Source organism: Xyrauchen texanus, chromosome 21, assembly GCF_025860055.1.
Source record: "Xyrauchen texanus isolate HMW12.3.18 chromosome 21, RBS_HiC_50CHRs, whole genome shotgun sequence".
Taxonomy (NCBI): domain Eukaryota; kingdom Metazoa; phylum Chordata; class Actinopteri; order Cypriniformes; family Catostomidae; genus Xyrauchen; species Xyrauchen texanus.
In genome coordinates, this window is record NC_068296.1 from 3,839,519 (window position 1) to 3,864,008 (window position 24,490).

At 38.0% G+C, this 24,490-nt stretch overlaps 2 protein-coding genes across 3 annotated transcripts; both read left to right on the forward strand.

Annotated features, from left to right (window-relative positions):
* The first annotated feature begins 587 nt into the window (after window positions 1-587).
* On the forward strand, window positions 588-4,570 carry LOC127661229 (pyruvate dehydrogenase [acetyl-transferring]-phosphatase 2, mitochondrial-like). The gene is made up of 2 exons (XM_052151846.1): window positions 588-602; window positions 1,680-4,570. The coding sequence occupies exon 2, from the start codon at window positions 1,724-1,726 to the stop codon at window positions 3,311-3,313; it is 1,590 nt and encodes a 529-aa protein (XP_052007806.1). The 5' UTR covers window positions 588-602; window positions 1,680-1,723; the 3' UTR covers window positions 3,314-4,570.
* A 760-nt stretch (window positions 4,571-5,330) lies between these two features.
* On the forward strand, window positions 5,331-24,270 carry si:dkey-30c15.10 (uncharacterized protein LOC559353 homolog). 2 transcript variants are annotated; one of them, XM_052151839.1, is made up of 23 exons: window positions 5,331-5,395; window positions 5,808-5,882; window positions 6,267-6,443; window positions 7,644-7,709; window positions 7,882-8,054; window positions 8,175-8,267; window positions 12,044-12,173; window positions 12,843-13,267; window positions 13,471-13,565; window positions 14,049-14,178; window positions 16,453-16,588; window positions 16,673-16,837; window positions 17,040-17,166; window positions 17,291-17,339; window positions 18,088-18,153; window positions 18,241-18,273; window positions 18,537-18,558; window positions 18,639-18,751; window positions 19,398-19,451; window positions 20,470-20,556; window positions 22,132-22,239; window positions 22,346-22,482; window positions 22,874-24,270. In XM_052151839.1, exons 2-23 carry the CDS (start codon window positions 5,825-5,827, stop codon window positions 23,034-23,036), a joined length of 2,607 nt encoding a protein of 868 aa, XP_052007799.1. In that variant the 5' UTR covers window positions 5,331-5,395; window positions 5,808-5,824; the 3' UTR covers window positions 23,037-24,270. The 2 variants fall into 2 exon arrangements, with proteins under 2 accessions (XP_052007799.1, XP_052007800.1); XM_052151840.1 differs by lacking the exon at window positions 19,398-19,451.
* Window positions 24,271-24,490: the final 220 nt, after the last annotated feature.

Genomic DNA, 24,490 nt, shown 5'->3' on the forward strand with positions numbered 1-24,490 from the left:
ACTCGTTTGCTTATATGAGATATTATATTGACCTTCCATTTTTCATATTTGGGCTCATTGAAACGCGCTCAAAATATCCCAGGAACGCTGCAAAATGAACACAAATGTTGTTAGAACATGGTATAACATTTATAAGATTAATGTATTGATAAGATAAAGGTGCTGTGATTAGCAGACGACGTATGAACAGTTTTTAAACCCCTATCTGAAGAGTTGAGGAGGCCTGAATCGTCCAATTCTCCAGATATCGCGTTAATTTGAATGAAGGAATAACGACATTTCAACGGAAGAACTTCAAATTCCCGCTCTCACCATCATTTGTGGCTGTGAGGTGCGTTTGTTCGATTAGGACATTACTAATGTTTTTTTATTTATTATTATTTTTTTCTTTAATTAAATATACAGATAATCACGCATATTTTCAAAAAATAAATAAAAATAAAATAAATATATATGTATATATAAAGATAGACATTGAATTGATTGTTTTATGATGAGCGTTGTGAGTGTTGATTGAACACAGGACTGCAGGTGGCGCTGTGAGCTGCACTGTTGCAACCTGACACGATGAATCTCAAAAACAGAAGAAGAGCATTTAGCAGGTATGTGGCTGTTGTTCGACTCAGCGTTTTTTAATATTATAGCAGTTCCTTTTACTTTTTGAGGGAGTTTGATTACAGTTTATTCCATAATACGTGTTTGATAACATATCTATTTTTATTGCAGAAAAATACATATTTTTTATTTGAATTGGCATGCTGACCGGTATGTTAGCCTGTGAATCTAGCATGTGTTCTGGACATGAATCTTGAATAAAGGTTTAAAAGTCAAATTTGTATATACTGTATGATTTTGAGTGTATTTTGACATTTGCGTATATGAGAAAGTCGTGATGTTTTACATATAGGCCTATTGCATAACAAACACGGCTAGAGCATTGGAAATTTCGCCTGATCTGTGAGTGTAAATAGTCAAAACCGGTTTGTAATATTAACCTACTCTAAATTATAGTTGTTTATGTCACTGAAACCAGTGTCAGAAATGAACTTTTGAGAGTATTTTTTATAGCCATTTAAAACTCAAACTGTGTCTCATCTGTTTACATATAAATATTCAACAAATTCTCAAAATGTACTGTAGGATTTATGACCTCTTACCCTAAGAATTAATCTAACATCATATTTAATGCCATAATATGTATAACTAGGACTATAATAGAATATTAAGAACTACGAACCTCCCTTAATTTCTGATCCGGACTATATGGAAAACTATTGCTGTACATTTATAGTATGTCTTCAGACATGCACTGTGTTAACCATAAAATATACAGTAATTTTTCAAATATATTTAAAGACAATACAGTAGTTTTTACAATAAAATGTTGTAAAAAAAATATTTCGATGTAAAAAGTATGATTTTCCTGTATAATTACTTTTTACTGTAATTTTTGTTTTTACCATGGCATTGTGGTCATGTAAATTACAACAGTTTTAAACTGTAAAATTTACAGGTTGTTCTGTAAATTTGTTTACATTTTTACTGTATAATTATTCTGGCAACCACAGCTGCCTGTTTTTTGTAATAACTAGGATTTTTTTTACAGTGTATTTTTTCATCACTGAACACCTCAAGACTTCCTGTATACTAAATATTGTGATTTCATGTTGTATTTTCAGATGCTGGAGTTGTAGACTGGTTCGGTAACTGCATCCTGGCAGTAATGTCTGGGCATTTGTGTTCAAAGCTACTCTTTTATGTCGGTGGAAGACATCTGTCCAGTTTTCTCGAGGCCAGCCAGTATGTTTTACCGTCTAAACTGTGTAGAACCTGCCTGTTTCCTTCTCATACCCGGGACTTTTCCTCCCGTTATGGTAGATCAGATGGAACCTCTGGGCAGGATGGCGGAAATGCATTCTGTGCTCCTAGAGGTGAACTGGACTTTCAGCTGAGCCGGCTCCAGATCAATGCAATTCTTCGTGCTAATGAGCAATCTGTCCACATACCGGAGTTTGATGGGCGCGGTGGTCCCAGCCCTGTGCTGAGGTTTGAGAGCAACCAACTTGCAGCCAATACTCCACTAGAGGACCGACGCAGTAGTGCCAGCTGCCTACAGACTCGCAGCATGCTGTTTGGCGTGTTTGATGGACATGGAGGACATGCATGTGCTCAAGCGGTCAGCGAGCGGCTACCTTATTATATCTCTGTGGCGATGATGTCAGAATCTGTCCTGGAGGATTTGGAGGCCGCCATGGAGACTTTACGACCGGTTCCGCCGATTCTAAAATGGTACAAGCACCACAATGACTACAACTACAGGGAGTCTGCTGCGCTTTACGTCAAACATTTGCGTGTTTACTGGCAGGAGCTTCTGGCGAGTGAAGAACACGGCAATGGTTTGAACCCTGTGGATGCACTTACGTACGCATTCCAACGGCTAGATATGGATCTTTCCTTGGAGTCGCAAGTGCCACTGCCCAATGACCTAATGCGCAACACGGCCATACAGGCTGCCTTTGCTGGTTGCACTGCTTGCGTTGCCCACGTGGGATCAGAAGGTGTGCATGTTGCGAATGCAGGAGATTGTCGAGCTGTTTTGGGTGTCCGAGAGGATGATGGGAGCTGGAGTGCTTTGCAACTCACACAGGACCATAATACCAGCAATGCAGCCGAGGTTGAGCGGGTAATGTGCCAGCACCCGGCCAGCGAACGCCAAACTGTAATCTTAGATGACAGGCTGCTTGGTGTGCTAATGCCGTTGCGTGCATTTGGAGATGTGCGCTTCAAGTGGAGTCGAGAGCTACAGCAGAGCGTGTTGGAGAATGGCGACTCCGATTTAGAAGCATTGAATATTTATCAATATGCTCCTCCCAATTACTTAACTCCACCTTACTTAGAAGTCACACCTGAAGTCACTTACCACCGCCTGCGACCACAGGACCGATTTCTGATCCTGGCCTCCGATGGTCTTTGGGATGAGATGAACAGTGAAGAGGCTGTCAAGCTTGTGGCGGAACACCTGACGGGTATTCACCTGCAGGAACCGGTCTCAGCCAGCCAGCTTAATTTGGGTCAAATGCACCAGTTGCTGCTTCAGCGACGGGCAAGGGCAACACCCGCTCTGGATCTGAATGCAGCCACACACTTGATTCGCCATGCGCTGGGCACAGATGAGTATGGAGAGATGGACCAAGAGAGGTTGGCCACCATGCTGGCATTGCCTAGTGACCTGGCACGCATGTACCGTGATGACATCACTGTCACAGTGATTTACTTTAACCCGAACTTAAACAAATCATCTCATAATAAATAATTTGAAAGAAATTATGGTTTGAAGAATGGTGTTTTAAGCTGTGAATTCTAGTTTTGCTAAAAAAAACATTCCTTTTGTGCTCTTGCAAATGTTTTTTATGTGCTGCTTGTTCTTATAACTCGTTGCAGTTATATTGTGTTCAATAGAAACAATTAAATGAAGTGGACATTTTAGTGTATGTTTTACAAATGTTGAACTATAAACATTATTAATAGTTCTATCACGCACACGCAATTATTTCAACAGCATGTTATCTCTGTTCTATGTCACGTGTCACATTTTACATTACTCCATGCATTAGTTGTGTAGCCTAAAGTTGACATTAATTTAGCACACTTGACTCATTGTGCTGTGCGTTTTTTTTGTTCAGCAGTTTGATTTGTCCTGTTTTCCGGGATTTCTTGGACTTTGCTATGAAGAAGTTTTCACTTGTCACTTTAGTAGTACAAGTAGATTATCAAAGTACCACAGTGAGTCACAAAATAATCTTGTCAATGGTTAAACTGATGATAGTTCCTGAGCAAAGTATAAAGGTCATAGGGCCAGTTTTACAGACGGTTTTATAACATGTACAATTTTTGCATCTTTCAAGTCAGACTTTTTGAAATGCTTCAAAAAAATGGTTTTGTGTGTGTGTGTGTGTGTGTGTGTGTGTGTGTGTGTGTGTTTTAAGGCTTGATGTAAAACTGGCTCACCATGTGTCTTGAGAGTAAACTCTTTCTTTTAAAATTATTTTATTTGTGTCTCTGTTGTTACTATTTGTTCTGTTCTAATGTGAGTTTAATAGACTTTTCTTAGGAATTGGTTACTCTATTTTCACTGCAAAAATGTGAGCGTTGTCTTTGAAATCTTTTCAGTTTTCACTATATTTTTGTGTGTTCCTCATCTTTAATTATGAAATAAGATATTGATCATATTGATAAAGATTCAGTGCTTCTAAATAAGAAAACATTGAAACTCTTTACATTAGATTTGTCATTACTGAAGTTGGAGATGTTGTGTTAGTTGCCTTCTTACTAAACTGTCTTCAAGAGCAAGTTTTATATACTTATCTAATAACCGTCATGCAAGTACTCCTCAAAAAAGGAACTTATGATTCATTTAAGATTCTAATAAGGACCGGATGCATTTTGTTTTGTGGTCTATATTCTCAGAAAAAGAAAAGGTTGAGTCAGTAGTTCAGATATTTATCTGCCCTGCCAACATTTTCACCTTCCTCAACACGGAAAAAGATTTTTTTTAATTGATTGCATTTTATTTTTAGCATGCATTTTTTTTGTATGTGTGTGTGTTAGAAAATAAAATATCTATCTATTTATCATCTGTCTGTCATCTATCGATCATCTATCTATCAAATTTTCTTTGTTTTGTTTAATGTTAAGGTTTTATTACAAATAAATCTAGGTTAATAATTTGCAATACTGGCTAGAAATTAGACAGCTGCAATGTAACTGCATGGCGAAATCATTAATGCAAGCCACTGTTGCAATTGTGCCAAAAAATCCTCATTGTTAGCCAGCTAGACAACTTTTTCCATGGTCTCAAAAGTTCAACAAATTTCAAAATATCCCAGTATGAAAAACCAAATATGTTTACGTTTGCAAGAAATGCACGTGCGCACACACACACACGCACACACACACAAGATTAATAAATCTAAGATGACAATGGAGCTGGGCCAAACTGGGCAAGTAACAGGTCTGTTAACTGGCCCAAAACACTCACACTGGGCATTCCTTATTGTGGAGCCCTGAGCAAAAAGCAGCCCCTCTTTGAATCACATGTATAATTATTGATGTAGAAAATGGTAAAGTGAACATGGATAATATAATATATATTTTTATATACTATGGGCTATTGTATAAAATTATAATAGATAATAAAATCATTTTATAATATAAAATATCGGAGCAAATATTGAATCATTATTTTCCATAACATTCTCATTAAGCCACTGGAGGGCCCTGGGGTCTGACCTGAGCTGGTGGTGTTCTGCGCATGCGTGGAAATTCAAACGCTCGCGCGCTGCAGACAGACAGACACGTTTGAAAACTCCGACACGGTTATTTTTATTTTACTGAGGTAAGAAAAGCGACGAAGAGTACTTGATAAATTAACTTGACTGTCGTGTTTTTGACACATTTTATATTTCGCATTTTGTTTTTGGTCTACCCTGTTTGCTAATTAGCATCGCTTTAGCCGCATTAAACTAGCAAAATAAAAAACACCAATCCGATTATTCTAATTAATAACGTTAATTGACTTTAAAGACGCTACTTCACAATTCATTGAAGTTGTAAATCAAGTAGAACTTTGAAATTATCGCAAATTAACTGTCATTTATTTTCCCACAGGGCTGTAAATAAAGCGAGTAAAGCTAATAGAGCTGTAGATGTAAGGTGGATACGTCAGACAGTGTTTCACCTGACGTGGGATTGTGGTATGTTTTGAAGATATAAAGTTTAAACTTATTGAACTTTGGCCTGTTTTGTAGCTGTCTGGTGAAAAGAAATGGAAATTCAGAAGAGACTGAGAGATCCACTGGAGGAGAACCCTTCAGCATCTAGTGGTAAGAATGATTTCATACCAAAACCTAGTGTGCTCCATGCTAAGACAACATGTTTGGTTTCATAGTTGTAAAGCTTAGTGACCTGCCTAGCTAGACAGCATTTTTGAGTATGTTTCAATTGACCATGCAACTGGTTTTTATTTATATAATGCACAGTTTTTAAATGTAATGCAAGTAGTCATTTAGCAGTCACTTTTATAGTGATTTAGAGATACTAGTCTCCCTGGAGTGACCTGTTGCTCAAGTCACAATGAGGATAGTCACTGGATCACGCCTTGCTAACCACTTCACTTTAACCACTTCACCACACCTTACAAGATAATATCAGCATTGTCAGCATTGTCAAAGAGGGATTAACTATTGATTGCATTGAAATTCTTCCAGAACTTGAGAATGTGTTAAAGAGAAGACGGCTGGCCGCAGGCGGTGCGGAGAACCTGGACCCCACGAACTCCCCTGCTAGGACTCGCGTGAGACGGGCAGAGCTTGAGGTGAAACCAGACACCCCAGCCATCGCCTCAATTCGCTCTAGAGTCCAGCAACTCAGCCAGAGACGGGATGGTAAGAATTCGGGTCTTATTTTTGTAGCATGACTGAAGACTATTCAAATTTGTATTTATTTACAATTAATTTTTTGCCTGTTCTCCATATCCTACCTAATGCATTTAGGAGAGTATGCTAGAATTGGGGTTTTGCTGATATTGATAACTAAGATGGTGGAAAAGTCCAATAACAGATTAATCGCTAGATAGTTTAAAAAAAATCAAAATTATAATAATCTTAGTCATTCCTTACTATAATGGGCACAGACATGGAGGCAACAAGAGTCCAAAATAAATAAAATCCCAGATGCAGTTTATTGTGCATCCAAAATGCCAATAATAACCAGAAAATAGTACGATTCGGTGCATAATGTGGGTTTCCTTTTTTTTTTTTTTTTTTTCTTCTCCATAATTTGGCATGCCCAATTCCCAATGTGCTGTAAATCCTCATGGTGGCGTAGTGACTCGCCTTAATCTGGGTGGCGGAGGACAAATTTCAGTTGCCTCCGCGTCTGGGACCATCAATCCACACATTTTATCTTGTGGCTTGTCACGCACATTACACACGCTATGTCTCCGCGGCATCCACACACAACTCACCACATGCCCCACCGAATGCGAACAACATTATAGAGACCACGTGGAGGTTACACCATGTGACTCTAGCCTCCCTTGCAACCGGGCCAATTTGGTTGCTTAGGAGACCTGGCTGGAGTCACTCAGCAGGCCCTGTATTTCAAATCCAGGGTTGGTAGTCAGCGTCTTTATTCACTGAGCTACCCAGACCCCAATAATGTGGGATTCTTAACTATAAACTAGCCCAAAACAAACCGGTGCCTCTTATTTTGAAATGACTGAAAATTGGCTCTGTTACAATACTATATAGTTACTAAATCAAGATTTTTATTGCCTTAATATTCTCCTGGAGAATATTTTTGTTTATATGTACAGTATATCTCACCAGATGAGTTTTTTATTATTCACAACGAGGCATGAATTTGGAGACATCTATGTATGTGCTGACGTGGCATGCGTCTTTCTATAATATAAATTTTTTCGTTGCATGCCCTCACTTCAATTTAGAACATTTATCTTCTAAAAATTACAAAATATGCATTGTGCAAATATGCAAGTAAGGATAAAAAATATCAATGATGCAAGTTTTAGATATAAGCACATATGAGTTCAGTGTAGAAATGAGTAGTTTCTTTGTGGTTAGGTGGGGCTGGTCTCCAACGCTGCTTGTCTGACCCTGGGTCCGATGGTCCAAATATCTGTCACATTGGTGAGTATTCTCGCACTCAAATTTCACCCTACATAACTTCAACTTTCCATCACAACAGCTGCTTCCAAAGCAATAGTTTGTGTAAAAAAAGAAAAGCCTTATTCATTATTCCAAAGATGCTCAAAAATTGTATAGCAGCTTTTTGAACATATGTATTTTTTCCTCCCGAAAGGTGAGGGAGAGTTTAGCTCCCGCCTGGAGCGCTTCAAAGCTCCAACACCTCAGAACAGCCCTGGTCACTGCACCCCCAGCACACGCAATCTCTCCAGATTTGTGCATGGCATCCAACAGCAACTGAACACTACAGTGACACCGAGTAGTAAAGAGGTCTCCCGTATTCGTCAGGTACATCTCTCCCACTGGCCTGGCCTGCTAATTGCATTTTTAAAGCCTTCAGTAACAAAAGGTATTAATTTTTACAGTAAGTAAGTTTTAATAATTGATATAAGTGTCTCTCTGGTGCAGGCACGTGAGGATGAGTTGCGTCTATTGAAGGTTCAGCCAGTGGCAGAGAACATGTGGTTGAAGAGAAGTCTGTCTGACTCTTCTCTTACTGAGGTGAGTCAATCAAGTTAAGGAATACTTCACCCAGAAATAAACATTGTGTCATCATTTACTCTCCATTTTGTTGTTTCAAACCCATATGACTTCTACCCCATTTCCATCTGGTATTAAGATGTGTTTTTGGTGATCCAATCACAAATGGTCAGCCCTAAATACAGGTGGAAATATGGTCCAAAACATTTTGTGATTGGATCACTGAAACCACATATGGAAAGCAGCGAAGCACCACCTCTCACCTGTCAATCAATCGCTGCGCTAAAACAATTGTTTAAACTTTGCCTTTTATGTGCGGCTTTAAAAAGAAGTAACTTTCCAATCGGAAAATTTGAAAAGTCAAAATCACATTCTAGCACAAGAACTTCACAGATCGTCTTCAGTGTGTCTGATATCAACATGCAGTTACACTTATGAAAAGCGCACACATCTGAAGCTCAGTTAATACGGTTACTAAACTAAAATAAATGTTGCATTTGTGCTTGTATTAAATTTGGTTTTATTATATTGCGGAAAAACACTGGCATAATGATTGATGTATGTTTGCATGAAACCAGAGACCCTTCCCTCAAAATCTAAACACAGGTGGTGACATTAGACGCATTTGAGGCACATGGTTGTACCAGGTGGAAACAGTAATGTGTCTCGGCTGTCCACTTGTAATCAGCTCATTGATAATGCATCTTACAGGAGACTTATTATGACCCTTTTTACAAGATGTAATATGTCTCAGGTGTCCCCAGAATGTGTCTGTTAAGTTTCAGCTCAAAATAACCTATGGATAATTTATTATACCATGTTAAAAATGCCTCGTTTTGGGTGGAATCAAAAACAGCTGATTTCGTGTGTCTCTTTAAATGCAAATGAGCTGCTACTCCCCGCCCCCTTTCCGGAAGAGGGCTGTGCCTCTACAGCTCCTGCTTCGGATACTACAGCAACAACAAATCAGAACCAATATGACTGACAGCGTAAACACCAGAGTTCGGCCATATATGTATATGTGTGTATATATAATATATATGTGTTTGTATATCTGGTCTCTGTTTACAATCAGAGACAATGGTAACTTAAGCTGCATTAGCCGTGGATTCAGCTAACAAGCACATTCGGAAAGGCGATTTGCAAACATTCACAATATATAAAGTTTGATGCTTACATCTTCAGGATATAAAGCTGGAACGCAAACAGTTGGTACTGATCCATGCTTGAGAATAAAATAATACAAAAAAATGCTTTATATTGACACTCATTCACAAAGCAGTCCGGTGTAAAATGATTTGCACAAATATACACACATTTTTGTCTGTTTTGGGGCACAATTCCTTCAAAAACAAAACCTGGCCACTGCGTCTTCAGTGGCTCTGATGCCGAGAGTACATGAAGACTCTTATGTTCACTTTTACAGCAACAACAGAACACTTATGACGCTTACGAAGCTGAGACATTATTCTTCTCACTGTATCTGCTCAAGCGTGGAAAAAAATGTCAAACTTTTTTTTAAATGACCAACTGGTATTTCCAAATCCTCTTTCGAAAAAGTTATACTTATCACTGGTATCTCGTCCAGTGTGTAGATCATTTTCTGAAATCTCACTTTTTCTCTGTGCTGTTTCAGGTGCTGATATAAATTTATTGTGTTGCTACGTGATGTAGCAACTTTAATTTTGCGCAGTACCTTTCTCTGCTCAATGTCTATTATCTTAAAGCCAAAATATCACCACATAACCAGGGTTTTTCCTGGCTTAAAATGAGGCGGAGGTGGTACCATACTGATCAAAAAAGTGACGTTAAAAACACGTAAACATTGGCTTTGCATTAATTCACTCCTAATGACCTGGAAACTGAATACTAGTGTTAATTTTATCAGCTCATATTTAGTCAACCTTATCCTATTTCTATTTATTGTTTTTAGTCGTTTTGTTTGACAAAGTCTGGGCATTTTTTATGTAGTTTTAGTCAATGAAAACTGTAAACATTTTAGCCATAAGAGCATTATTGATAAGCATTTGTCAATCTTGTCTATCCAAAACCAATATATATTTATATATTATTGTTGTTGTAATTTTAGTGTTATTTTTCACACAAGGCTGATCTTATCATGATGATGTTATGATGATGACTTTGCGAGCTGCAGACAGCGGGGATGAGAGACGAGTCTCTCCGTGTTAGAATGCGCATCAGCCAGCGGAACTTAAAATCTTTCCCGGTCTCGACTCCTGCTCAGATTGGGTCTCTTCCGCGACTGGTTGAAGCAGCTCTGACCGCACAAAAAAATGACAGTTTTGGAGATTGTGCATATTTACATGGCACGCTACTGTATTATTTGAAGCTTAATTAAGGATGAAATAAAGATATATCGCCAAGCTGTGATCTGTGTTTCTATCAGACACTCGAGCTGCAGTGCTCCTCTCATCTCACGTGTCGTCATTATTGACTAGTCATCTTTTTATTAGCTGTGTAGTAAATGGACTGTCACGTCCATACATGCACTTATTTATTTAATAAAATCGCAGCATTTTGCCGTCATATAATCGCACAGGCTGACATTGCGATATGATTAATTGTGCAGCACTACCGACGACTATGCCTGGACTCCTAATTACGTTTCACAATAGAGTACACCCCAGAAGTGATACGAGATACAAAAACAAATGCATGATCATATGTTATGCATTTCAGAATATGATGTGTATGTTTTTAATTGCCTCAAGGCATCATATATTTTATTGGTTACAATATGAAAAAGTATTCCTACTGTAAAATCTACCTATTTGCTAACCTGACTGTCCAAGAGAATTAGCAATTTCTCTCCAACACTTCTCTTTCTCCACCCGGTTGTGGGACAGTTCTGATGAAATATTGAATAGTCACTGGTGCTCCTGCCAATGTTCCACTAATTTTTCCTCCATTTCTTCGTTCCAATAAGACTTTCTTGATACCGCAGCCATGCTAGTTGATGTTCTGTTGCAGGTACATCAGGACTCCTCCCACTGAAACATCCCATGCCCCGTTTCTTGCTCTCGCGTTGGCTTTAGGTCAATGTTGCTGTTGTATTCAGTCAAAACATATTTCACATTGCACGATTTGGAATACAGACAGGTCCCGATATTTAACATTCTAGATATCTTGCTGACATTGGCAAAGCATCAGCGTTTCTCTGAAATCACGTCTTTGATAGTTCATACATTGCGATTGTTGCTCAAGAGAGCGAGCTCCTATTTGCCCATGATTTCAGGCTTTTGTCGGCGACCTCCACAAAACTCTCGGCGAGTGAAAATCGGGCTTAAAAATCGTGCAGTGTAAACTCTGCATAAGTTGTATGGGTTTGAAACAATGATGAGTAAATGATGACCAAACTTTCATCAGGGTGATCTGACCACAAGAAGCCTTTTTGAGCAGTTTAGATCAAATGTAAATTATCCCCATTTTCTCAGAGAGGCTCTCCATCCACAAGCTCGCCCTGGGTTCACAGGAAATCCAGAAAACTCCAGTGGCCTCCGTTACAGCTCGGGAGTGTGAGCATGTGTTTGACACCATTTGTTGAGGATTAATTCAGTTTTTGTGCCTTATTTATCTTGGTTTCTCTCTTTGTTACTTAGTCATAATTCTCACCCTTGGTTTTAAGGTTTTCATCCTGAATTTGAGTGTGGTCACAGGGCCAATGTGATTTTAATTCACACGGACTCACTTGGAGAACTTCACTTGGTGTTTAGTGTGCGTGCGCGCGAGAGGGGTGTGGGGGCCATAGTCTCATTCAGCTTGTTTCTGTTTTGTAGGAAGAGCTGAAGGATTCTGAATTCAGCTCCTGTGAGGTTGATAGTAAAGTGTTTGAAGGAAGTCTGAACACCACACCACCATGTACAGTGGCGATTCGTTTCCCCAGCGAAGAGCTTAATAACTCAGCAGGTAAATGTGCTTTCTTTAAAAAACTACTTTATTAGTATGTACAACACATGTATTTAAGATTAAAACATATGAGGATGAAAGTTTGGTCCTATTGAGTCCAACCAGGTAGGATACTTTAAATTATGTGGTCGTACAGAAATTTTTCCTTTTTTTGTTTTTTTATTAAATGTTGTACTGTTTTAGTTACACTGGGGTCCAAAAATCTAAAACCACTTGTAAAAATGCAACTACCCCCATTTGTTTCTAATTTCAAATTATGCCATCAGATTAACACTAAGAAGTTGAATAAAAAAAAAATAACATGGATTTTAAAATATCTTATTATTTGGTATGTCCCCCTTTGAATTTAATGTACGAATGTTTAAATGAAATCCTGATGATCCATGCTGTCAAGCATGGTTTGAGTATATTCGAAAGAGCATCTTGTGTGCTTCAATTATAACAAAGTCAAAAGAATTACCTTGGTCAATTTCACAAATGTGCTTGCATTTGATAAGTGTTTAATTATAAAAAAATTTTAAATCCTTTGTTTATTTTTTTAATTGCCTGGTTTAAATAAAATAAAAAATACCAGGATTTCAATGTGGATTCAGGCTTTTGGACTCCAGGGTAAAATGTGTTTTGTAGCAATAATTAAATTGAAACTAAGAATTTTGTCTTCTGTATTAGAACCTTCAGCCTTGAGCTCTTCTGCCCTGATTGACAAGATGTTTGAGGATGTACTGCAGGATGCAGACAAGGAAGATGAAGGTGAAAATTCAGAGAAGGAAGATGAGATGGAGAAAGACGAGAGCAATTCTTCAGAGCCTGAAAAAGATGAACCAGAACCAGACACAGTGGAATCAAATCAGGAGTCTCTTGACCAGAGTGAAGAATCTCCTGATGGCAGTTCTGCAGGTGATGAAGAGAAGGAGCTCCAGTCTGTTGATGGTGATGAAGAGAAGGAGCTCCAGTCTGTTGATGGTGATGAAGTAGAGATGGAGAGGGAGGAGGAAAGCAGCCATTTGGGTGCTGATGAGGACTTCCTTACTCTGCCGCCCAGTTGTATTCTCTCTCCTCTCAGTAAATCTGTGGAAGCTGTTGTCACACCATTGGTATTGATAATCCTTCACATTACAGTTTGTTATACAATGTACTTGTGTTTACGGTGAATGAGGGAATGTGCACTAGTTTTTTGTGTTCAGTGTTTCAATATGGCAAAATATTATCTACCATTCGAAACCCAAGTTCTTATTTAAATATTTTCATTCTATGTCTTTTGGCATAATTATGTCACTGGTTTTGAATGTTCTTACAGGAGATTGAAATCACTGTGCCTGAACCATCAGTCCTGCCGCCATCATCTGAAAAAATGTCAGCGTGTACTGCTGACAATGTTCCACCTCTATACAGGTGCAGCTTGTTTAGAATTGCTTAAAGGGACAGTTCACCCAAAATGAAAATTCTGTCATAATTTATACTCACAAATACTCACTCTCATGCTGTTCAGAACCTGTGTGACTTTCTTCTTTGAAACCCAAAATGAGATTTTAGGCAGAATGTTAGGGAAGGCAGCCTAAGTTACCATTCAGTTTAACTGTATGTAGGAAAAAAAAATGCAATGTAAATGAATGGTGACTGAGGCTAACATTCTTCCTAACATCTCCTTTTGTGTTCCACAGAAGAAAATAAGTAATATATGTTTGTTTCGACATTAGTTTAAGTAAATTATGACCGATTTTCATTTTTCATGAACAGTTCTGAGTCTTGTTGTCATTTGTGTTACTATGTTTATCTTTTTTGATTGCACGTATTACCAATTGTAAATATTTAGTTTTCAGTTGTTGGTTTGCACGTGTCATCATAATTGACAGTAGTTATTCCTTTGATTGACAGCATTGACTCTTACCGCTTACAAAGGAAGATCCACCCTCCCTCTACTCAAAGCATGACCCCTGGAGTTCAGAAGCAGGCTAATGAAAAAACCTGCCCAACACAGCCCATCAACAACAAGGAGAGAATTAAGGTATGAAACGGGCTGAAGTGATAATGAATTCATTTAGGGCTGTCACTATCGATTATTTTGGTAATAACGTAATCTACTGATTATTCTGAGTTAATCGTGTAATCGGAAAGATTAATTAATAACTCATATTACATAAAGTGTTCAAGGTGAAGTCACGTTTGGCTAATATGCATTCATTAGCCTAAGTTTTGATGCACTCTATGATTGAATAACAACAACAACAAAGCAATTGTGCAAACTATATCTAAAGCCAACAGAAACCCACCAGAAACTACAGGTGTGCCCAACTTTTTCTTTTCTTTATTACAACACGATCTACCCATTTCAAATATGCGAAAACCAAATGGCCATGGAAATAAAATATTTTATCTTTTCAAATACGGTGTCTGCCCACCACTTCATGTTTACTAAAGATGAGTTCAAGTCATGGATAAACAATTTTATGGAGATATAAAAGGCATTTTATTTGGTTGTTCATTTTTTAAACTATACCTTACATTCGACACTTAATACAGTATTTACACTAATTGCATCGAGAGATATGTTTTCTCTTTTTTGCTTTGAGCTGCAGTTGCTGGCATTGTTGCGTGTGTTACATACTGTACGTACATGTCGCAAAAGTTTTTCGCTTTCCATGTCCCATGTAAAATACTCCTACATATTAATTTAGTGTCTGAGGGGGACACGCAGCTGGGTGTCTTTAACGGTTTACACTTTGACAGCATACAGACCTGCAACTTAATTCAGTAAATAAAGTTCTCTGGGTTCTAGGGCTCCACGATTTGGGGGAAATGTCATATTGCGATTATTGAGGTTAATATTGCGATTTGCCATTATAATAAACAAATGGTATCATGAGTCAACTTGCTTGGTTATCAAGGAAAATGCACAAATAGATTACTGAATGCTGAAATGTGTATTTTTTAACTTAAACATACAAACTAACAACAACAACTATAAAATTAAAATATTTGTACAAAAGTAAATAATATCTTTGCATTACTGCAAACTTGTTATTTTCTCAATATTACACCTAAATAAAATGGAACAATAAATAAGAACATACAAATTTTCACAAAAATAAGATTGTCCAAACAGGGTCATTTAAGCAGGATGTAACATGTACTTTGTATAAACTCTTTTGAAAAGGAAACTGGATATAAAAGTGTGGTTCACTCAATCAAACCACTAAAACTGTTGTGTGTGTATATATAGATATATATATATATAGATATATATATAGATATATATACACAGACAGACAGATGCACATTTTATTGTTGTAATTTTAATGTTATTTTTCACATAAGATTGATCTTATGATGATCTCATCAATGATGCAACACGTTGCAAGCTGCAGAAAGCGGGGGTGAGATGAGCGTCTCCGTGTTTGAGTGCGCATCAGCCGGCGGAACTTTAAATCTCTCCCGGTCTCGACTCCCGCTCGGATTGGGTCTCTTCCGTGACTGATTGAAGCAGCTTTGACCGCAAAGAGAATGACAGTTTTGGAGTTTGTGCTTATTTACATGTCGAATCGAATTTATATTTGGAGGAAGATCACGTTTACATTTAAATTGTAATTTGTTTACACCGAACGGAAGCCAAATCACAATCTGAAAAAAATAACCTTCTTAGATTGTCTGGATTCAGTCATATTTATTGAATCAAAAGTGTTTGTGCATTTGTCACTGCATGTGAAACTTTAATCAAGTCCAGTAGACTTCTTTGTCATTAGATAATTTTTTGTTGCTTCATAAAAGCATATATTGTTACACGATTGTGTAGATAAATAGGATTAGAGTGCATTCCATTGTGCTTTTTTCTGAGTTCAGCATGTCACGGGCAGAAACATGTTGCTCACCTTCTCTCCTGTATCTGGACAAGCAGCACTGCAAATCACATGCAGATGACCCGTGTGTCCAGTTTGTGAAAACTGGATGTCTTATTTTTGAGTTTTGTTGCATTGCTGGAGTTATGTTATGGTTTTCAGGCCCTGCTTTGTTTTTCAAATCTAAAGTAAAGTGCATTCACACAGCTGCACCTCTTTTCGTTTCTGTCCTGCACCACTTTTCAGGACCCTCATCCATGGACCACATCACTTCCGCCTTATTTTCGATTTGCCGATTCTGCAATTTTGTAATTGATGATTTTTTTGTATCGAGTAAGCAAATAAAATCGAGTAATTGTGACAGCCCTAAATTAATTTTCCTGCGGGTAACTTCATGCTACGAAGTCTGATGTAGGTTTCTAAAGGATTTTGTTTGATCCTCTTAGGCTTTGAATGAGGAAGCAGTCAAGTTGCAGACGATCATTACACAGACGCTGCAGGCTCTGAGCTGCTGCAGTGATGAGGAGCATGGGAAGGGTTCCCTGCAGGAGGCGGAGGCTGAAAAACTTCTGCTTGTTTCCTGTAAGTATCTTGAATGTTCTTGCGAAGTTTAACACACTGAGACAGCATATTCTGATTCAGTTCTCCTCTATACCTGTAATGCAGGTGAGAAGCGGGCAGCCTTACTGGCAGAGGTTAGCAGGTTGAGAGAGGGTGTGTCCGGAGAACAAGACTCCAGTAATGCTTCTCTTCAGCCCTGTAGGGGCACCGTCGGTATCGGTAGCATCCAGCTGCCTCTCAAGGTGGATTTTGTGTGCTCTGCTCGAACAGGTAAGAGTGTAAAAGGGATAATTCCACTAAAACTGAACATTCTCATCGTTTACTCACCGTCATGTTGATCCAAACACACATGACTACCGTGGAACAAAAAGCAGCAGACAGAATTTTTTTAAAGTGAATGGTGATAAATCATTAATGCACTTGTACAAAGTCATTTTCACATGTCATTTGTAACACTTTTACTTCTTTTAAGGCCGTCCAACACACTACTTCTTCGTTCTGATTCGTTATGGCCCATGTAACATTATGGCGACACCTTTGGCTACAGCAGCTGATGCCCATAATGGAGACACCATCACGTTCCCAACATCCATTACACTGTGAGTCTTAACAATTCATAAAAACACCCTGCATTTTTACACCAATGTCAGGGTGCAAGAACAATAGTGTGATGTTTTGTAGGAAGGTTGATTAAATGTAAACGCTTTGTGATTTCCATCCCAGACAAGACATTCGTTCCAGTTTTGAGATTGATGTCGAGGTCTACAGTTTGGTAAGTACAGCTTATATCGGATGGAAAAAAAATTGGTACTTTCATTTTACTAGAAAATGTATTTCCCTCTCTCAATTTAGTTGTTGTTAAAGGGATAACTCACCCTCATGCCATACCAGATGTGTATGACTTTCTTTAGTAGAACACAACGATTTTTGCAATGCAAATGAAAGGTGACCAGAACTTTTTATAGCTAAAAAAAAAAAAATTGCATTACAGCAGCATAAAAGTAATTCATGCAACTCCAGTGGTTTAATCCATATCTTCAGAAGAGATATGATAGGGGTGGGTGAGAAACAACCATATTTAACCATATTTATTTTTTACTCTAAATCTCCACTTTCACATTCACTTATAGATGTGAATGTGAAACTAAACCGAGACCACATGACTTTTAAGATGTGAAAGTGAAAGTAGAGATTCAGAGTAAAAAATAACTTAAATGTGTAACTTTTTCTCTCCCAGACCTGTCATGTCACTTCTAAAGACATTTAAATCTGAAAATATTTAACCACTGAATTCATATGGATTACTTTTATTAGATTTTTGGAGCTTGAAATGTCTGGTCACGATTCACTTGCATTGTAAGGACCTACATAGATGAAATATTCTTTTACAAATATTAATTTGTGTTCTAGAGATGAAAGTCATAAATATCTGGGATGGCATGAGGGTGAGTAAATGATGAGAGAATTAAATTTTTGGGTGAACTATCCCTTTAATGTTTTTGTGTGTTTCTGTTTTGTAGTCCAATACACAGAGCAATACCTGCAGCATTAACGTTCAGCAGTTCCGCAGCTCGACAAAGTCAAGGGTGTGTACACTTTCATGTGATCCTGAGAGAACAGCGTTTTATCACTTTTATCAATGCACAGTTTTAACACCGTGTTTGTGTCTCTAGGTGACACCCAAGAAGATACTCCACAGCATCACAGTATGTATCTTCTCTCTGTTTCCATAATAATATTAATTGGACCTCATTTGTGAATATGTTAATTGTTCATAAAAACATTCTTGCATATATTGTTGCATTCGATTCATTGTGACCGTTTGTGTCAGAATGGTTTAAGGAATGATTCAGAAATTCGTTCTGCTCATGTTTCTGGAATGAGGTCCATTGTGTGTTTAAAACGGGGAAACAAAACAATAAATTTTTTTGGAGCTTTGGCTCATTGAAATGTCTGTTTTTCTCTATAGAAATCTAACCAGAATGTGACATGTAAGTATTAAACTAATTGACTAATCATAGATTGGTTGATGGTTTCAGGTAGTAATATTTATTTTCCCTCTATTATATAGTAGCTGCTAATCTGCCTGGTCTGAGTGCCCGACGCTCCAGTAACTTCACATTAGTGGGCTCCCACAAAATCACCCTGAATTCACTGGGACAGAGCAAGTTCCCCCTGGACAAGGTAATGAGTCACCTAAACTGGGGTCATATAAGAGAGAGTGAGATGAAGGGTGTGTGCATGTTGTTCTCACCTCTTTAAGCACTTGTTTTATCACTCACTGAGACTATGAAGGATCATGGATCTATATTCTAAGGTTAACTATACATCAGTTTGTACATCATCTTAAACTTCAGTTGTTTGACTAAAAGCATACTTGATCAGTAGGGGTGTAAGTGTTCATTCATCTCACAGTTCGGTTCACAGTTCTTTAAACTAAGCCTAAATCAAGAAAATCAGTCTCTCCCGCTCCTGGTATCAGTTTCAGCGTTAAACTCATCGTACAACACCTTTGGCTGCTAGTGTGCAATCGTATTGTAGAGCGCCTTGTGTCCAACTAAGCATTTTCCATTTGTATGCACGCGCAACCTAGGCTCAGGATTTCACCCGTATTGGTAAGGACAGACACTAAAATAATTTTAAAATGTTTTAAAAACGTCCTATCTCCACGATGCACAGTCACATTTTTTAACTACGATGTATACTGCCACGATGAACTGTTACACCCCTATCGATCAGTGTACTGTGGTTTTGTGTTGTGTTTGCACTGTGGTGGGTGTTCTGGTGACATAACTGGGTCTCTGTCCTTCTCTCCTCTTTCTCCACTCAGATGAAATTTGAAGGCAAAATCAGGCGACTCCTTGGAGATGAGTTTCAGGAAAAGGTGTCACATTTTCCCGCTTGTTGTCTGCTTGTGGTTTAGTGGGCTTTGCACATGTTTTGTTTGTTTGTGAGCAAGACAGGGAATTTCTATACATGTAACTGATATATGTAAAAGGCCTATTAGTGCATGTCTTGGCCTGTGCAACAGTCTTATTATATTATTATATGCATGTTCACAAATGCAACATGTACTCATGATTCCCCTCTTTGAATCTCATATTAGTAAAGCAATTCTGTTTTAGTTAGTCTCATGATACTTGTCTGTGGCAACGTTTTTGAAAAATATGATGTTATTCATTACAATTATTGCGGCAGTTCTAGGTTGAAATTTCCACTGTGTGGCACTAAAAGCAAGTTAAAGTTGATGCTTGATCGAGTTTTAAATTAGGGTTGCAACTAACGATTATTTTGATAATGGACTGATCCCACGGTTTTCAAACTGGGAGACGCACCTCCCCAGGGGGGCGCCAGAGCTTCTCAGTGGAGATTGATAATAAATTCAAGTAAAATTAAAAGATACATAAACACAAGGAAATGTATTGACACGATAAATGAAAATTAATAGCTTAATAGACCGTAGCTTTATGTCGTTGTAATACAGTTAAATGCCGTAAACAATGCATATCACGCGAGAGTGCATCCATGATGTACCAGTTGCGTGAGCGCAAATCTCTACACTCGCACAATCGATTCAATCGATATTAAATCAAAACGAGAGCTTGTAAATCCAAATCGAATTGGGAAATCTGTATCAATACCCAGGCCTAGAGTTCAGGTTGCTAAGTAGATGTCTACTTAAATAATTGTAAGAGATTTGCTATTATAATTGAGCTATAATCACTCATTACAGCTGTATTGTACCCCAAATGTTTCCCTCAGAGCTTCAGTGTTACTATTAGTTATTCTTGCTAATTGTAACTGCACAAACCATGTCTGCAAATTAAATTGACTGGATTAGGTAATTTAAGGTTTACATTCAGTTGAAGTGCCCAATCTAACCCATTTGTTCTTGTGTCTAGGTTCCTTTTCTCTCTCCTCTGGAGGGACACATCTATCTGCGCCTGCACAGTGAGGGCCACTCCAATGTCAAGCATCAAGGATTTTTGGTGTGTGTGTGTGTGTGTGTTAATGCATGTGTTCTAAAGCCTAACTGATACCATGATTGGTTACCTACGTTTTGGCTAGGGCTGGTATCGTTCAAAATGTTTTTATACTGGTTCCTAAACTATACTTTTTTCGATACCAATTTTATGAAATCCGTTTTAACAATATTACAAATATTACCTCAAAAAAGCTTTGGTTTAATTTTTTTCAGTTTGTTGAGTTTTTTTTTTTTACAGACTCAAAGACTCCTCTCCTGAGCCTTCTGGTCTCCTCATGACAGGGTCGGCAGAGGCTATAACATTACATTTTACAATAAAAAAACAAGAAAGCTAAACTGTTAATTCAGCTGACCCTAAGGATAAGTAGGGTTTAACAAGATAGCTAGTTTAATGTGAGTTAAACTTGATCAGTTACTGTCAACCTTAAAGCATTTTTAGCATCGATTTAGCTAGCTATCTATAGCATACATCCAAACAATAGCTAACGTTACGTAGGTCCCAGTTTATAGGACTATGTTACCGTGCACAGAAACGTTAATTTAACTTGTACACAAGCATGTACCACTACAAGTTAGCCGATTTTGTTTGCTAAACATTAACCTACCTGTTAGAGTCCCAGTCAAAGTGCCACTGCATTCATCATTAGTTTTGGAGGAGGACTCGAGTGGTGGGGATGTTGAGGGAAGCTCTGTGGCAGGACGCTGAGAGGACGACTTGTCCTGTCGAAGACAGAGCAACTTTCTGCTCTTATGTTTATTCCGTGCACTGTCAAGTGCTTCATCAGATTTTTCGTGTTGCCGGTCTTTGCAGCAATTATCTTGTCGCAAATATTGCATTGTGCGCTGTTGGCATCGAGCCTGGTGAAATGTAGCCACACTTTTGATCTTTTCCACATCTTTCACATGTATGGGGATTGAGAGGCATACACACTACAGCCTCACATGTGAGTCTCATCTCTTGCCGTAACCGGCATAAACTTGTGTTTTTCCCTATTGCCTAAACACAATCACTGTCACTTTTAGATTTGGGCACATCTAGCATGCTACATGCTTATCCCTGACGTTGACGAGATTAACCCCTTAGGTATCGAAATTGGTACCGAACGACAAGACATTTTTTGATACTCAATAGTTTAGAGGCAATTGGTCGGTGCCTAAAATGTATGGAACTCGATACCTAGACCTAGTTTTGGCATCTAACGGAGTTGTCTGTAATTCTTCAGTTCATTTGTATATTGGCAAAAAGTAATAATACAGTCGATGATAGACATTTACAAAGAAGATATGTAAATTGTGCAAGCAGTTTATCTTCATAGTCACACACTGACCCATTTTAATGTAAGTTATTTAACCAAACTAAACGACTTGCTTTCTGTATTTCTCCCTGTTCACGTCAAAATATAATTGTGTGATAAATAATTTTCCTGTTTATCTGTCTGACGAAAAAGCATCCTTATCAGTTAGGCTTTAATAATATATGTTCTATTGTAATTTTATTTGACTTATATGTGGGTTTGTAGAAAACATGCTGTTTATAATGAAGTGTGTAAATTAGATAACAACATTTTCTCTCTTGTAGACAATGTTCGAGGATGTGAGTGGTTTTGGAGCCTGGCAGAGGTTGTACTTTCTTCTTGAAGGAGGGCATCTGTTCTACTGGAGCCATCCAAATGAGATGGGTGACAAGGTGGGAGTGTGCAATCAACACAAGCCATCCCCTTGCACAGAATTACAGGCATATAATGCATGTCTTTTCTCTGCATGACTGTTGTCTGTTGTCTATTCTCCTTCAGCCAGCAGATGGCAGTCTCTCGCTCTTTGGCTTCTGCAGTGTTAGACCCGTGGAGAGAGAGTGTTGTGCACGGCCACACACCTTTGAACTGGTAGAGACTAACACCCTGCTGCAAGAAGACAGTCAGACCTTGAAGAAGTAATGCATAACAAAACAATCACACTGTTTTGAAAGGATTATCATTACACAAAAAAATTACGCATTTTAGCATTGGACTGATGTGACCAATTTAAATTACATCCACCTCATGACCAAATATAATTGTAAACACATTTACCAGAGAGAGAGAGAGATAAACTATTCAAACATCTTTGAGAGTAAGCATAACCAGAAGTCCATCCACCTAAAAAATAGTTCCACCTTAAAAGGACGATTTAGACAACTTAACTCAAATAACAGACCTTTTAGTGTTTATTAACAAAAATATTAGATTCAAAAAACTTAACAGCCTTTATTTTTACCGTTTACATTTTATATGTAGATTTTAACTCCGTTTGATTGAACATGTTCTTATGTTGTTGTTGTGCAGATGCTGGTTCTCTGCAGACACAAGAGAGGAGAGGACTGACTGGATGGAGAAACTCAATCAAAACTTACTGGACTTTCAGACCTGGAACAAGAAGCCTGTCTCCAATGACAACTGGGCTAGCACATCTACTACCTCCGGGACCTCTCGTGAGAGCATCCTATAGTACTGCATTAATATGATCCCTTAACATGTAACACTAAGAAGGGAGCTCAAACTGAAGAATAGATCAAAACTGGCACTTTGTAAAGCGCATTAAGATCTATTGAGATTAAACTTAGGCAGCCTCCGTTGGCTTGTATTAAGAATGCATCATGATCTCCCTTATATAATTGTTTATTAGACGCTAATAGAACATTGGCATATTTGTTAAAATATATTATCTGACTTTTTGCTATACTCGAAATGTAAGTTAAGCAATGTTAATGCTAATCATTACAACTGTTTATCACAATATAATTTGGCTGTAAGGAGAAATGGGCTAATATTTGATTTTGGGCAATATTCAGATAAGCAGAGGAGTGCGGTTTGTATGTTTTCAGGGTAATTGCTTTAAGGTAAGTGCCTAGTTTGAATGTTCATTTATCTGCTGCCTTATCAGTAGGTATTCGCTCTGTGCAATTACTTGTGGGCTTTACATTTTAATGCAATAATCCTAAAACCAGGATCTGTTTTGGGTTATGGTTATTTATGAGGGTGTCCCTGATTGATACTGTTAAGTTTGCTGAAATATTCGGAAAGCACTGCATCTGCTCTATACTAAAGCTTTTTAGTTTTATTGCTTGCTCATTGACTTTGGCAACAATCTGCAGTCTTTATCTAGAAGGAAGAATTGTTTTTATTTGTGTATATACAGTATATGAAGTACGTAATGAATACTGTTTCTGAATTCTTCTGATTTGGGGGGCGGATTCATATCGTTATCTCCACATGACCTTATTTTGAATAATATTGGTAATTATATTCTTAGCTCTGTGAGATTTTGGGAGTACCATCTTATGCATTATATCTACTGAGTTGGACAGTCCGACCAAGAATGTAGTCAGTCGTTCATATCGTGTTTGCAACTTTACCCAAATGTAGTCTGGGGTTCTCGGGATAGAATCTGGAACACCTTAAAGCTGTTGCGTATGAGTTTTTCAGGCGTGCAAATTATTTTGCAGGAAATGTTTTTTTGGTGGAGGTTGATTTGAAGTGTCAGTAGATTACATCTATTTGTCATTAGAATGGAAAGTTGCCTTTCCAGGGTCATTTCTTTGAAACAGATAGGAAGTATTTGTACATTATGTATTTGTCCCCATATATGTGTTTATTGCTGAGGGTTTCCATATTCTATATCTGTGTAAAACTCTATGAAATATCCTGAGAAAGGAACTATAAAATAAATATGGCTGTTAAAGCCTGAAGTGATTGTTTATCTTCATTCTTTGTGTTTATATTACAGTGTTCCCACGTTTATGGGGAAACCTGGAAAAATGTGACATTCTAGCACTGGAAAGGACATTGACATTTTTATTTTGGCCTCATTTTTGTAGTTATTCTCGGCTGTTAAATATTTCATCAGAAATATTGTGCCTATGTGCCTGAGTGCAATCTCCTAGTAGTACTCGTTGCAAACAT

What these genes read in the sequence shown, in the direction of transcription:
- LOC127661229 (XM_052151846.1), top strand. Translation starts at nt 1,724, where the DNA reads ATGTCTGGGCATTTGTGTTCAAAGCTACTCTTTTATGTCGGTGGAAGA.
- si:dkey-30c15.10 (XM_052151839.1), top strand. Translation starts at nt 5,825, where the DNA reads ATGGAAATTCAGAAGAGACTGAGAGATCCACTGGAGGAGAACCCTTCA. An exon ending in ACTCAGCCAGAGACGGGATG is followed by an intron (nt 6,444 to 7,643) that starts GTAAGAATTCGG and finishes CTTTGTGGTTAG; the next exon opens with GTGGGGCTGGTCTCCAACGC. An exon ending in AGGTCTCCCGTATTCGTCAG is followed by an intron (nt 8,055 to 8,174) that starts GTACATCTCTCC and finishes TCTCTGGTGCAG; the next exon opens with GCACGTGAGGATGAGTTGCG.